We start from the raw sequence: 16,003 nt of genomic DNA, 5'->3' as shown, positions 1-16,003 counted from the left end.
TCCAAGGATTCTTCTCTTCTCATGAGGTGGCCAAAGTATTGGAGCCTTAGCTTCACGATCTGTCCTTCCAGGGAGCACTCAGGGCTGATTTCCTTAAGAATGGATAGGTTTGATCTTCTTGCAGTCCATGGGACTCTCAAGAGTCTCCTCCAGCACCATAATTCAAAAGCATCAATTCTTCAGCGATCAGCCTTCTTTATGGTCCAGCTCTCACTTCCATACATCACTACTGGGAAAAGCAATCCATCAAAGGAATTAAATTAGGTGCGAAAGAGTTCAAACTGAAAGCATTTGCAGATGATTTAGTAGTAACATTAGAAAACCCTAAAGAAGGTGTTGCTGAAGTGATAGAAGTGATTGAAGAATTTGGACAATTGGCGGGATTTAAAATGAATAAACAAAAGACGAAAATGATGACAAAAAACCTGAAAGAGAAAGAAGAGTTGCAGCAAAGACACGGTATTGCAATTGTAAAAAAGGTACAGTACCTTGGAATATGGATGACAACAAAAAATATAAATCTGTTTAATGACAATTATGAACTGGTATGGAAAGAAATAAAGAAGGATTTAGAAATATGGAATAGGAAGAAGTTGTCGTTCCTTGGTAGAATAGCAGCAATAAAGATGAACGTATTACCCAAAATGTTATTCTTGTTTCAAACAATACCTATTATAAAGGGGACGAGACAATTCAAAGAGTGGCAAAAAGATTTACAAAGATTTGTCTGGCAGGGGAAGAAACCAAGAATAAAATATAAAATATTGGTAGATAAGACAGAAAGAGGTGGATTCTCCATGCCAGACTTGAAATTATACTTTGAAGCGTCATGTCTCTGTTGGATAAAAGATTGGATAACATTGGAGAATACGGACTTGTTGGATTTAGAAGGATTCGACAACAGAGCGGGCTGGCATTCATATCTATGGTACGATAAGAAAAAAACCCATAAAGGATTTACAAATCATGTGATAAGAAGGTCGTTATTTGAAGTATGGGAAAGAAACAAAGCCTTGTTAGAGACTAAGACTCCATGGTGGATTTCACCAATGGATGTAATCATAGTGAAGAAAGTGAATATGGAAGGGGAGAGACCAACATATGAAGAATTTTTAAGACAATCAGAACAAGGCTGGAAAGTAAAACCGTATGAAGAGGTTAAAGTATACCTGACGAGCTGGCTGCAATATCATCAAATCAATGATATATTTGTAAAAGACAAAAAAATTGGTTTTGAGGAGAGAAGGTCCAAATTCCAAATAGAGTTGCTAGGGGCAGAATAAAACTGTTGTCCAAAATGTACAATTTGCTGTTAGAATGGTATACTAAAGATGAATTGACGAAAGAGGTAATGATAAAATGGGCTAAGGATTTTGGGCATAATATTGAATACGATGCGTGGTTGAAACTATGGAACCAAACAATAAAATTCACAGCATGTACTGCTTTGAAAGAGAATGTTTGGAAGATGATGTATAGATGGCATTTAACCCCGGTGAAATTAGCAAAAATGTATAGAATGAGTAATAGAATGTGCTGGAAATGCAATGAAAAGGAAGGGGACTTTTATCATATGTGGTGGAAATGTGAAAAGGTTAAAGGCTATTGGGAAATGATATATAATGAACTGAAAAAGATTTTAAGTATACCTTTCCCAAGAGACCGGAAGCCTTTTTGTTAGGAATGATAGGTCAAGAGATAACCAAGGAGGATAATACCTTATTTTTGTATGCGACAACCGCGGCAAGGACATTATTGGCCCAAAAATGGAAGGCCCAGGACTTACCGACAATCGGAGACTGGCAGACAAAGATGATTGAATATGCAGAATTAGCGAGACTGACTAGCAGGATTCGAAACCAGATGGAGACAAGGTTTCTAAGGGATTGGAGTAAATTTGTGGATTATATGGAAAAGAATTGTAGAGGTTTAAAGACACTTGCAGGCTTGAAATAAATCCTACGAATTGACTTTAAAGACTAGATATAAAGGAACTGCGAGATAAGAGCGGATTAGAAAACCTATTGAGGGGAGGGAGGGAAGTCAAACTCGGCGGAGTATTTTGTAATGAGTAATGAGAATTGTTAAAAGAGTGATGTATGTATTTTGAATGTTTGTTTGTTTGTTTGTTTTGTATATTGTTTTAAATGTGTTTAATTGGAAAATTTAATAAATAGTTATATATAAAAAAAGATCTTGGTTTTTTTGATGTTGAGCTTCAGACCATATTTTGCGCTCTCCTCTTTCACCCTCATTAAAAGGTTCTGCCATCAAGGTTGTGTCATCTGCATATCTGAGGTTGTTCATATTTCTTCCGGCAATCTTAATTCCGGCTTGGGATTCATCTAGTCCAGCCTTTCGCATGATGAATTCTGCATATAAGTTAAATAAGCAGGGAGACAATATACAACCTTGTCGTACTCCTTTCCCAATTTTGAACCAATCAGTTGTTCCATATCCAGTTCTAACTGTAGCTTCTTGTCCCACATAGAGATTTCTCAGGAGACAGATGAGGTGATCAGGCACTCCCATTTCTTTAAGAACTTGCCATAGTTTGCTGTGGTCGACACAGTCAAAGGCTTTTGCATAGTCAATGAAGCAGAAGTAGACGTTTTTCTGGAACTCTCTAGCTTTCTCCATAATTCAGCGCATGTTTGCTATTTGGTCTCTGGTTCCTCTGCCCTTTCGAAATCCAGCTTGCACTTCTGGGAGTTCTCGGTCCACATACTGCCTAAGCCTGCCTTGTAGAATTTTAAGCATAACCTTGCTAGCGTGTGAAATGAGCGCAATTGTGCGGTAGTTGGAGCATTCTTTGGCACTGCCCTTCTTTGGAATTGGGATGAGAAGGGCAGTGCCAAAAAATGCTCCAACTACCGCACAATTGTGCTCATTTCACAATTGCGCTCTGTGGTAGAACATCTGCTTTGTATGCAGAAGGTCCCAGCTTCAATTCCCTGTATCTCCAGTCAGGGCTGGGAGCATAGCCAAGGGGGGCTAGGGAGAGGGACCAGGGAGGGGCAGATGCACTGGCGGAGGAAGAGGAGTGTGTGGGGGGCGCACCGCCCCTGGCAGCAGGATCCCAGTGGGGTGCCATCATGACTGCCCCCCGCCCATGGTGGGCGCCATGCCCTCAGGATGTGCACCACGCCCCTATGGGCGGTGCTCCATGCCCCTGGTACGCGTGTCAGCCCTGCCCCCACCTGCTCCCCCCCCCCAGTGCCAGAGCATGAAGCTCTGCCACTGGGCAGATGCCCCCCTATAGCAATAAAAATAAATAGCTAACTGAGGTTCTGCCCCCTCCTAATTAAAGGCCCTGCCCCCACAACAAAAATCCTGGCTACGTCTAGGGCTGGGAGTGTTCCTTCTTTGAAACCCTGGAGAGCTGCTGTCAGTCAGGATTGCAGCCAGTGCATGGAAACAAAAGGGGCTAGTTGGCACAATTATATGGCTGCCCATTTCCCCCTGTCTTCTTCCTGGCCAGGAGTAAGGTGGAGTAAGGCAAAGTGGCTGCTTGGCCACAGTGGCGACCCACACCGTGCCCCAAGGGCTTCTGCTGCAGCACCACAAATGCTTCTGTGGTGAAATCTGCAAAGCAGGCACAAGTGTGTTGCAGAGGAGGAGAGTTGGTGATGGAGTGCGCTCCACAGTCAGATTGAGGGCCAACCAACCCTCCTGCGGCTGCCATCTTTGGACGCCATGTAAAGAACGCCAAGGAGGTGGCAGGGGCAGCAGGGGTGAAGCAGCTTGCAGCAGGAGACTGAACTTCTATCTATTTGATTTTAATGTACCAAGCTCTTGCAGTTGAGAATGCCTTTAATTATTGCTTCCAATGTACGGCCAAGTGTAGGAGAAACGACATATTCATATCAGATATAGATCAAACATTTTCAGTTCAGTTCACTGAGCCAAAACTTTTTTCCTTGGAACATGTCCCACTTATTCAATTAAACTTCAAAGATAGGTTATTAGGCCTGAAGTTTTTTGTGTGGGTTTAAATATACATATGTATACATTTTAGTTGATTGTTAGATAGGAATGAATATTTGTCATCTACCCATTATGAAACCTTGGAAGAATCACAACCTGCCACTAAGAAAGAAAATAAATCTCAGCTCTTCTCTACAGGGATCCAGAGAGGTGCTTGCTTCCATTGCAAAGTTCTCCCTCACCTTGAACATCTGGATAAGACACCATGAGGAGCAGTCCCCACTGCAGAGTAGCAGCCGTCGTCTCTGTCCCTGCAATAAAGAGGTCAAGGACACACTCTGCCAGGTTGTCTTCATCAAAGGTAGAGTTGGGGTCATCCTTGCTCTGTTGACGAAATGTTGGAATTAATTACAGGCCACACAAAATCTATCTGACCTTGGGCTTCCTATCTTCCTATCACAACACTTAATAATATGTTTTACAGGTGACTGTGCTGGGAGATATCTGTACAGAGTCATGGATTGGAGTAGTAAATCTTAAACAGCATTACAGTATAAAAGGGTACAGGAAATCTTTTCTTCTGAAGACATGTACCATAAGAGGTAATAAAAAGAAAACACAGCCATTTCCAAATCAGCTTCTTCCCAAGTTACCGTATTTTTTGGACCATAACTCACACTTGGTTTTTAGAGGAGGAAAACAAGGGGGAAAATATTCTGAACGAAACAGTGGATGTATGATTTTTGTGGTTCATGCTGTGGCCACAGACATGCTATGTGATCTGATGGTGAATTTGGGGTGACCCAATGCAATCGTCCTGAGGATCCATGTGCTTTTACCTCCCCCCTCCCAGGCAGCCTCCTTTATTGCTAGCGTCCCTTATCTGGCTTGCCGATCAGCTGCTCAATGGCTTCATTTTAACACCCTCTCTCCTTCTTAAAATAAAAAAATTCCTTCAGTAGCACCTTAAATTTTTTTAAATTTTTTTTTATTTTTTTATTTTACTTCGATCCAGACCAACACGGCTACCTACCTCTCTCCTTCTTGTTTGCCTTCCTTAGCTGGAGCAGTTTTTCCCCTTTTCTTCTAATTGCTCTTGTAAATTGCTTGCTTTAGTACTCTCCTTGCAAGTTCGCTGTCTTAACCTCCCCGCTCCCAGGCAGCCTCCTTTATTGCTAGTTTCCCTTACCTGGCTTTCTTTTTTTCTTTTTCTTTTTTTAAATTTTTAAAAAATTAAGTTTATTATAGATTTGAACATATACAACAATTAAAATACACCCAACTAAACAGAACAAGCACAAAAACAAAAACCCCCCTCCCCCCCTACCTCCAAAACCCCCCCTTCCCTCCCCTGCTCTTACCCCCAACCCTATTCCTTCACAACCTAAATTAGACTTATCTAAATTGTAAATATTTACATCACACACACAATATTACAATTTTGCTCAATTAGAAACAAAATCCAAATTGAAAAATAGTGATGCAGAATATTACAATACAAATAATATCCAGATAATCACATTCTATCTTATCTTCTTAATCCTTGAGTCTTACTATCTCGGAAAGAGAGCAAGTATAGTCCACATATACATTGAAACGAGAAATATAATATCCATAAAATTAATCTTTTTCTTCTTCTTATTTCTAGAATCCTGCTACGTCGGAAAGAAGAGACGGTTTATCTATGTGTGTACTAAGATAAATGGTAAGTGATTCCCATTTCTTTAAATTATCCTTCACATTTGTTTCTTTCAATAATTCGTGTTTTCTTGCTAAATTATAATATAATATTAATTTTTGTAACCAATCCTCCTTCTTTGGAATCTCCTGTGATTTCCATGCTTTTGCCAATAAGAGTCTTGCTGAGGCTGTTGCGTAACTCACTATACATCTATCATTCGGTTTTATGTCCTCTCCTAACATCCCTAATAAAAAGATTTCTGGTTGTTTCTTAAAAGAGTATTTCACAATTTTCTTTAACTCTTTATAGACTAGTTCCCAGAAGTCTTTAATGAGGTCACAGCTCCACCAGATATGAACGTATGTCCCAACTTCTTTACGGCATCTCCAGCAGATATTGCTTACATTTGGGTACATTTTAGCCAGTTTGGCCGGCGTTAAATGCCATTGATTTTGCATTTTGAATATATTCTCTATCAAATCATAATTTGGCGTAAATCTCGAGTCTCTTTTCCATAATTGTTCCCATTTTTGCATACTTATTGTTTTTCCCAAATCCTGGCTCCATTTGATCATATAATTTTTTGTTAGCTCCTCTTCTGTTTCCCATTTTAATAATATCTGATATAAATTCGAAATATATTTGCCCTCCTTATCAATTAAAATTTCCTCCAGGTACGATTTATTCTTTTCAAATCCCACTTTCTTATCCAATTGTAGTCTCTGATTAATTTGGAAATAATCTAACCACGTGTTTAAATGATATTTTATTTCTTTATATTCTCTTAATTTCAGCGTTCCTTCCTTTTCTTCCAGGAGCATACGGTATGTGGGCCATGTGTTATTCATATTACGTCTCCTCACCGCCAATAATTCAGCTGGAGAAAGCCACCAGGGGGTTTTAGGTTCAAAGAATCTCCTATATTTTAACCAAACTTTAAATAAAGATTTTCTAATCATATGGAACATGAAAAAATTCTTCTTATCTATTCTATCTTTCATCAGGTAATAGTGCCAGCCGTGTCCTAGCCCATCGCCTTCTAAGTCTAATAGATCCGAATTTTTTAAAACTACCCACTCTTTAATCCAGGCTAATGCCGCTGAATCATGAAAAATTTCCAAATCTGGGAGGCCGTATCCCCCTCTCTCCTTATGGTCTATCAAGATCTTATATTTTATACGGGGTTTTTTCCCGTTCCATATGAACTCCGCAATGTCCCTTTTCCAATCCCTAAAATATTTCTCCATCCCCAACAATGGAAGGTTTTGGAAAAGGAAATTCATCTTGGGCACCACGCACATCTTAATGGCTGAGATTCTACCCATAAATGAAAGTTTTAATTTACTCCAAACGTCAAACTTCTTCCTAATTTGCTTCCAAGTTTCCGAATAGTTATCCTGAATCAGGTCGATTGCTTTTGTTGTCATCTCTATTCCTAAATATTTCATTTTTTTACTAATTTTGAGTTTTGTGGTTTCTTGCAACAATTTTTCCTCATTTACCTCAAGATTTTTGACTAACAATTTTGTCTTATTATAATTTATTTTCAAGCCGGCCAATTCCCCGTATTCTTCTATCAAGCGGATGGCGCTGGGAATGCTTGTAGTTGGGTCCTCTTATGTTATTATAATATCGTCGGCAAAGGCCTTTACTTTATAACTTTTATTGCCCACCACAATTCCTTTAATTTCCTTGCTTTTCCTAATTGTGTTTAATAAAATTTCGAGCGTAATAATAAATAAGATGGGGGACAGAGGGCACCCTTGTCTTGTCCCCCTTGTGATGTTAATTTTGTTAGTGAACTTTCCATTTATAATTAGTTTAGCATTTTGGGAATTGTAAATGGCCTTTATTGCCCTTTCTAATCTATCCCCCATTTTTACCTCTTCTAACAATCTTAGCATAAAGTCCCAGGCCACCCTGTCAAAGGCCTTTTCCGCGTCCACGGACAGAATTGCGGCTTGTTTGTCTCTTCTGTTTTCTAAAAGTTCTATAATATTTATGACATTTCTTATGTTGTCTTTGGCGAATCTGCCTTTCACAAAGCCGACCTGATCTTTTTGTATTATATCTTCTAAGATGGGGGATAATCTATTCGCCAACAATTTAGCAAATATCTTGTAGTCGCTATTCAGAAGCGAGATTGGTCTAAAGTCGTTCGGAGTTGGGATTTCTAGCTTTGATTTTGGGATTAAGATTATTTGCGCTTCTTCCCATGAATGCGGGATAGTACCTTTTTCCAAAATTAAATTGAATAAGTCTTTCAAAGGGGCCAACATTATCTCATCCAGGGTCTTATATAGTTCCGTAGGGAGGCCATCTGGGCCTGGGGCCTTGCCATTTTTCATCTTTTTTAGGGTCTCCTTTATTTCCTCTACTGTTATTTCCCTGTTTAACGCTCTTAGCTTATCCGCTGGTATTGATGGCATATTATGCTTTTTAATAAATTCTTCTATTCTCTGCAAATTTGTACCTTCTTTCTGGTAAACCAATTCATAATGTTTTTGAAAAGCTTTCACAATCTCACTTGATTTCTCTAGAATTCTATCATTAAATTCAATCTTATTAATAATTTTCTCTTTTTGTCTCTTCTTTAGTTGCCAGATTAATAATTTGCTCGGTTTGTTTGCCCATTTAAAATTTTTGTATTTCCAAAATTGTAAATTTTGATCCAATTCATCATCAATCAATTTCACATATTCCAATTTTAAAATTTTTAATTCATGTTTTATGGCTTCATTTTCCTTTTTTAATAATTTTTTTTCCTTCTTTCTGATTTCTTGTAACAAATTAACCTTTTTCTCCTCTCTAATTTTCCGCCATTTAGCGTTTTGTTGAATGAAGAACCCACGTAGCATTGCTTTCCCTGCGTCCCAGACTATAGTAGGGTCTACTTCTCCCCCATTATTTATATCTAAATACTCTTTATACTGTGCAGATACATCTTGAATTATTTTTGAATTTTTTAACAAGAACACATTCAGCCTCCATCTTCTATCTTTTACCTCTGGCACAAACGTCAACCATACCGGATTATGGTCCGATAAGGTGCGTGCACTTATTTCCACTTTTGCTAATCTCAATACGAGTTCCCTGGGAATCCAAATGGCGTCTATTCTAGATGCCACCTGGTGTCTGTGAGAGAAAAACGTGAAATCTTTTTGAGCGGAATGTTTATGTCTCCACGCATCCACCAAATCTAGGTTTTCCGTCAATTCATCAAAATTTTTTGGTAGCCTATTTTGTTTTTTCTTTTGAGTAGGGCCTGATTTGTCTAAAATTGGATTTTTGGTTCCATTCAGATCTCCTAACAATATGATTTTATCTCCGTGATATTTCATCAATTGGTCCTCTAATTCCTTAAAAAAAGCCACTTTGCTGCCATTCGGGGCATATACCCCCACCCAGATCCAGTTCTCTCCCTCAATCCGTGTTTTTACAATTACAATCCTGCCTTTTTTATCTTTCCATAATAATTCTGGGCACCATTTATTTTTTATATATATCACCACTCCTCTCTTCTTCTTCGTGTCAGATGTTATAAAATCTAGGCCCAATTTTTCATTTTTTAAAACCCTTTCATGTTTGTTATTTACATGTGTCTCTTGGAGACATATCACATCCCACTTTTCTTTTTTCAGTATATGGCTAGTTCTATTTCTCTTCTTCTTATTATTCAATCCATTAATGTTCCAGGAAATTACTTTAATACTCATATTTATTCGATATAACCACTTAACTGACGAGAGGAAAAGAAAAATGCAAAAAAAGAAGAAGAAAAAAATAGAGAAAAAGAGAACAGAAAGGAGAAGAAGTAAAAAGAGAAGAGAAGAAAAACAGACAATGAATAGTAGTCAGGAGTAGAATAAAGTCCCACCCACGACTATGTTGAGCGATTAATCTTCTATCGTTCCTTCTTCTTCAGCCTCATCGAGGTCACTTGCCGCTGTTTCTCCTTCCTCACCTCCCATCTCAATTTCCGCTTCTTCCTCTCTCAGTTCCTGTCTCTCCTTAGACTCACCAGTCCTTTCCCCCCTAATTGTTGTGAGTATGTCCTGTAAAATCTATCGGCAGAGTCCGGTGTCTCAAACTTTCTCCACCTTCCCTTGTAAAAAAGTGAAAGACCCTCAGGATATTCCCATTTGAAGAATATCTTTTTAGCTTGCAAATGTTTAGTCAAAAATTGGTATTTCTTTCTTTTCTGAAGGAAGTGTGGTGGGATTTCCTTCATGACCACTATCTCGACACCGTCCATCATCAGTTTCCTTTTCCCTTTAGTCTGTAGAATTTTATTTCTGAGCCATAAGGTCGTGAAGGACACCAAGCAGTCTCCTGGCCAATTGTTCTTTCTTGCTTTCCTGGAGTTGATCCTGAAAGCCTCTTCAATTCTTGCTTCTATCTCTCTCTCTTCTATCTGGAGCCAATTCGCCAAGGCTTTAGCCACTCTGATCTCAATGTTCTCTTGTGGTAATTCTGGAATATTTCGAAATCGGAGGGTTTTTTCTCTTAATTTCATTTGCATAAGAGCCAAAGCATCTTGTTGGGCTTCATAAGCCACCTTTTGCTTATCCAGCTCTTTCCTTATATCATCCATTTCTTTCTTGCCACCTCTTTTTTCCTTGGAGATCTTATCCACTGTTTTTTCTATGGTTTGGTTTTTAGATTGAAGCTCTTGAATAGTCTCTGCCGATTTATTTGAAGTCTCTACCAGTTTTTCCAGATGATTTTTGGTTTCCTGAGTCTCCTTTGCAATGGTTTCATATTTCTCTTCGATCTTTTCCACCTTATCTTCCAAGGTTTTCACCCTCTCGTTCATCTCAGACTTAATTTCTGCTAAGTCCTGTTTTATTTCGCTTATATCACTCCTTAGGCTCAGAATCAGCTCTTTAAGTTCCATTTCGTGATTGGTTAATGAAGTTCTTCTTTGTTGTGTAGTCTCGGCATTTAATTTCTTCACTTTCTCTAGCTTCTTATTATCCTGTGGCATGCCTCTATTCGGACACACGATGTCGCACTTGCTTGTTAAACGAAGGTAGAACACTGGAGAAGCAGGCTTTGTTGTAGCCGCTGACTGTCGATCTTATCTCTCCTTGGTTATGTTGTATCCCTTTAACTATCCGACGTTCCTGACAATGTACGTCTCGTCACTTCCCCGTTCTCTAGCACTCTTTCTGCTTAGTCATACTGTCTGTGACTCTATCGCCATTTTATCTCTAATAGTTCCCCTCACCTCTTTGCCACACTGTTACACTGTTACACGACTGGCTTTCTGATCAGCTTGGCTATCAACACCCCTCTCCCTGTTTCTAAATGGCTCCGGCAGCAGAGGCAGCCCTCTGCTCCCATTTGCAGCGGCTGCTGGAGCCATGGCATTTGCTCCATAACACACACAGAGATTTCTCCTTACTCTTGAGGAGGAAAAAACTGTGTGTTATGGAGCGAAAAATACGGTATTTTGGGTTGATGGTGCAAAGATAGTGGCATCATCTGCAGCTCTTCCACCAGCAGTAGCGTCAGCGGGGGAGGGGGAAGAGTCCAGTGAGGAAGGAGGAAGAAGGAGACAGGGCTCTGGCAGCATAGGAGAGCCCCTGCTGCACGTGGGACAGGAAGAGAGAGGGGGGGAAGAGGGGGAGAAGGAAAACATGGAAAGGAGACCCTTTTTCCCTCCGGTTCCGGAATTACGCAGGAGGAAACGCGGGAGGAGATTTGGGGTGCCCCGACTCTTATGTTGGAAGAAAACGCGGGAAGCGCCATTCCAGGGTTCTGGGTCAGACTAAGAGGATGTATCCTGTATAGCTCTAGCACTGTAAATAGCCTGCACTCAATAAAAGCATGAAAAGGCATAGGTCTGGAGAGTCGTTACTCTAGAGCAGTCGCAACACACCCTCTATGACAGGTGTGAATGCTCTGAACCTCTTCATGGCAGACTCAGGCTGTATATATGTGTAAATAAACCATATATCATAAAGATACCACAGTCTCCACTGTGCCACATTTCCAAAGGATGCACAGACCCTGGGTAAAGTCCCAGACCCCTGGACTCTCGCACTGCTGTGGAGCATAGCTGCCAAGTTTTCCCTTTTCTCGCGAGGAAGCCTATTCAGCATAAGGGAAAATCCCTTAAAAAAAGGGGTAACTTGGCAGCTATGCTGTGGAGATTGTGGTGGCATGTAACAGATCTTTTTCCATTGTTGTAGAACAGAATTATGTGTGGAACAGACACTAATCCTCAGAAGTATGGGAGCTGGGCTCCATAATCACGATCACATCGCATACAGAACCTTACATTTATCCCTATTAAAATTCATTTTGTTAATTTGGGCCCAGTTTTTCCAATCTGTTAAGGTCATTTTGAATTATGATTCTGCCTTCAGAATTCATAGATGGACCAGGAATGTGTGTCTGAATGGTGCAGCAAGACTGTTCCTGGTGTTGGACTTCTGCTAAATCCAACCGAGTTTGCTCCGTTTCAGGCACTAAACTGTCTTGAGCAGGAGTCAGCAAACTTTTTCAGCAGGGGGCCGGTCCACTGTCCCTCAGACCTTGTGGGGGGCCGGACTATATTTTGAAAAATAATATGAACGAATTCCTATGCCCCACAAGTAACCCAGAGATGCATTTTAAATAAAATGACACATTCTACTCATGTAAAAACATGCTGATTCCTAGATTGTCCGTGGGCCGGATTTAGAAGGCGATTGGGCCGCATCCGGCCCCTGGGCCTTAGTTTGGGGACCCCTGGTCTTGAGCTATTATTGGATACTTACTTTCTCAATTTGAAGTAGATAGAAATCAATGAAATCCTGTGGCTCATCCTTTTGTTGCTTTCTATGCTTTTCTACCTCTTCCTTTGCAAATGAATGTACTATTTCTATGGAAGATAATGCCTTATTGTGAGGTCCTGGGAGATGTTTCATCAACCATGGGAAGAGTTCATACAGCTGCAGGGGAGAAGAAAACAAAACCTGTCACTCTCATGATTTGGTCTAGTAATACATTTTAATCTCACATTTTCTCCAAGGGGTTCAGTGTGATATATCTCCCTCGCCCACTATTTTCAAAACAACCTGAGAGGTAGGTACACTTGTGTGATAGTGAGCACAGATGAAAACACCCCATTGCCCTAAGCCAAACTCTCTAAAATGGGATGGGGGGATTTTTTTCTGCCTACCTAGGCCCACATTCCAAAAACTGATGAAGTCCAAGGCAAAAATATCTGTAGGTTAATCTTATTTAGTAGGCTTCTGCACCTGCTAACTTCTACCTCCCTTAATACTCACTACTATCCTTATTTGAGCCTGGTTTTCTGGTGTTTGAGTTGAGATGATTAGTCCAATGCTTAGCAAGTCTCCTTTGAATCCCTTTAGGACGTACTACTTTAAGAGTAGTACCAAAATAGTTCTGTGAATGCTTATGGTGGTGAAGGCCTCTCTGACACCCATCAGGAAAGAACAAGATTACTCACACAATGAATTATGGAACCTCCATGTTTTAAGCAAAAATCAACACCTTCTATCATTTTTTGGAACTTTTCGTCTTCGAGGGAAAATCGGTATCCAAAAGCCAAAACGCATATTAAATTGGAAACTGCATTTGTGATGGGCAGTGATGGATCAAGTGGCTGTCCTGCAAATGAAGTTATTTCCAAATTTTGATGAGGCTAATAATAATAATAATAATAATAATAATAATAATTTATTTATACCCTGCCCATCTGGCTGGGTTCCCCCAGCCACTCTGGGCGGCTTCCAACAAAACAGAAATTCTAAAATACAGAAATCCATCAAACATTAAAATACAGAAATCCATCACACATTAAAAGCTTCCCTAAACAGGGCTGCCTTGAGATGCCTTCTAAAGGTCTGGTAATTGTTGTTCTCTTTGACCTCTAGTGGGAGGGCATTCCACAGGGTGGGTGCCACTACCGAGAAGGCCCTCTGCCTGGTTCCCTGTAACTTGGCTTCTCGTAGTGAGGGAACCGCCAGAAGGCCCTCGGAGCTGGACCTCAGTGTCCGGGCAGAACGATGGGGGTGGAGACGCTCCTTCAGGTATACCGGACTGAGGCCATTTAGGGCTTTAAAGGTCAACACCAACACTTTGAATTGTGCTCGGAAACGTACTGGGAGTCAATGTAGGTCTTTCAGGACCAGTGTTATGTGGTCTCGGCGGCTGCTCCCAGTCACCAGTCTAGCTGCCGCATTCTGGATTAGTTGTAGTTTCCGGGTCACCTTCAAAGGTAGCCCCACGTAGAGCGCATTGCAGTAGTCCAAGCGAGAGATAACTAGAGCATGCACCACTCTGGAGAGACAGTCAGTGGGTAGGTAGGGACTCAGCCTGCGTACCAGATGGAGCTGATAAACAGCTGCCTTGGACACAGAGTTGACCTGTGCCTCCATGGACAGCTGTGAGTCTAAAATGACTCCCAGGCTGCGCACCTGGTCTTTCAGGGGCATAGTTACCCCATTCAGGACCAGGGAGTCCTCCACACCCGCCCGCCTCCTGTCCCCCACAAACAGTACTTCTGTCTTGTCAGGATTCAATCTCAATCTGTTAGCCGCCATCCATCCTCCAACCGCCTCCAAGCACTCACACAGGACCTTCACTGCCTTCACTGGTTCTGATTTAAAAGAGAGGTAGAGCTGCGTATCATCAGCATACTGATGGACACCCAGCCCAAACCCCCTGATGATCTCTCCCAGCGGCTGCATGTAGATGTTAAAAAGCTTGGGGGAGAGGACAGAACCCTGAGGCACCCCGCAAGTGAGAGCCCAGGGGTCTGAACACTCATCCCCCACCACCACTTTCTGAACACGGCCCAGGAGGAAGGAGTGGAACCACTGCATGACGGTGCCCCCAGCTCCCAACCCCTCTAGACGGTCCAGAAGGATGTTATGGTCGATGGTGTCAAAAGCCGCTGAGAGATCCAGCAGAACAAGGAAACAGCTCTTACCTTTGTCCCTAGCCCGCCAGAGATCATCGACCAGTGTGACCAAGGCAGTTTCAGTCCCATGATGAGGCCTGAATCCTGACTGGAAGGGATCCAAATGGTCCGCTTCTTCCAGGCGTGCCTGGAGTTGTTCAGCAACCACTCGCTCAATCACCTTGCCCAAGAATGGAAGATTTGAGACTGGGCGATAGTTGGCCATATTGGCCGGATCTAAAGATGGTTTTTTAAGAAGCGGTTTAATAACCGCCTCTTTCAGCGGGTCTGGGAAGGCTCCCTCATGGAGAGAAGCATTTACCAACCCGCGAAGCCCATCGCCCAGCCCTTCCCGGCTAGCTTTTATAAGCCAGGATGGGCAAGGATCAAGGAGACAGGTGGTTGGTTTCACTCGTCCAAGCAGCCTGTCCACATCCTCAGAGGTAACAGATTGAAATTGATCCCACAAAACTTGACTAGACAGGACTCTAGCATTCCCCCGCCCTGGCCCTGCTCCCATGGTGGAGTCTACCTCTTCCCGAATCTGAGCGACTTTATCTGCAAAAAACTTTGCAAAATCATTGCAGGAGATCCTGTGGCCCGTACTGGGCCCGGATGGAGCAGGTGGTTCCGCTAAATTGCAAACCACCTGGAAGAGTCTCCTGCTGCTGTTTTCTGCAGATGCGATGGAGACGGTGAAGAAGGTCCTCTTCGCCGTCGCCATTGCCACTTGGTAGGCTCGAAGTTGAGCTCTAGCCCATGTCCGGTCTGATTCAAAATGAGTTTTCCGCCACCGGCGCTCTAGCCGTCTCAACGACTGTTTCATCGCCCTCAGCGCCGGGGAAAACCACGGGGCTGTCCGGGCTCCATGCAATCTGAGAGGGCGCTTCGGAGCCAGACAGTCAATAGCGCTGGTTAACTCCGCATTCCAGCGGGCCACCAGGGAATCAGCTGAAAGGCCATCGACATGGGATAAAACATCCCCTACCACTCTCTGGAAGCCAATTGGATCCATTAAGTAGTGGGGGCGGACCATCCGAATCGGTCCCACCTCCCTGCAGAGGGGAAGGGTTGCGGAGAAGTCCAGTTGCACCAGAAAGTGATCTGACCATGGCACTTCTTTTGTTTCGCTTTTACTTAATGTCAGATCACCAACATCCATGTTTTCTTTTTCTTGAAATGCCCTTGAAGGAACTGATTTTGTACGAAGCTTGTAAAATGCTTATTAACTCAGCTTGCTCTTGCATTTTGCGAAAAAATTAATTTTTAAAAATGCTAAGAAACAGCTAGCCTCTTATCCAAAATGTTTTTGGGGTCCAATACTGTGCAAATTTATCTGGAAATAAGCAGGGGCGTATCCAGGATCAAAACTGGGGGGGAAGGCAAGAGAGGGGAAGAGAGAGGGAAGGAAGGAGGGAGGGAGGGAAGAAAGAGAAGGAAGGAAGGAAGGAAGGGGTGGGTGGGTGGGTGAGAGA

At 42.0% G+C, this 16,003-nt stretch overlaps 2 protein-coding genes across 2 annotated transcripts in view; one reads left to right on the top strand and one right to left on the bottom strand.

Annotated features, from left to right (window-relative positions):
- The window catches only part of LOC118093577 (cytochrome P450 2J5-like), a 159,105-nt gene that overhangs the window by 53,092 nt on the left and 90,010 nt on the right, over positions 1-16,003 (top strand). The window lies entirely within an intron of this gene.
- Positions 1-16,003, bottom strand: part of LOC118093950 (cytochrome P450 2J6) — a 51,909-nt gene that overhangs the window by 27,297 nt on the left and 8,609 nt on the right. The window contains exons 4-6 of the mRNA XM_060274316.1: positions 13,074-13,234; positions 12,376-12,549; positions 4,170-4,311 (exon numbers count right to left, since the gene is read on the bottom strand). Coding sequence (XP_060130299.1) covers positions 4,170-4,311; positions 12,376-12,549; positions 13,074-13,234 — 477 coding nt within the window. The remainder of the gene's footprint in view (positions 1-4,169; positions 4,312-12,375; positions 12,550-13,073; positions 13,235-16,003) is intronic.

This window comes from Zootoca vivipara, chromosome 5 (assembly GCF_963506605.1).
Source record: "Zootoca vivipara chromosome 5, rZooViv1.1, whole genome shotgun sequence".
NCBI lineage: Eukaryota > Metazoa > Chordata > Lepidosauria > Squamata > Lacertidae > Zootoca > Zootoca vivipara.
Note: the sequence above shows the minus strand (reverse complement) of the source record. Positions and strands in the feature narration are given on the sequence as shown.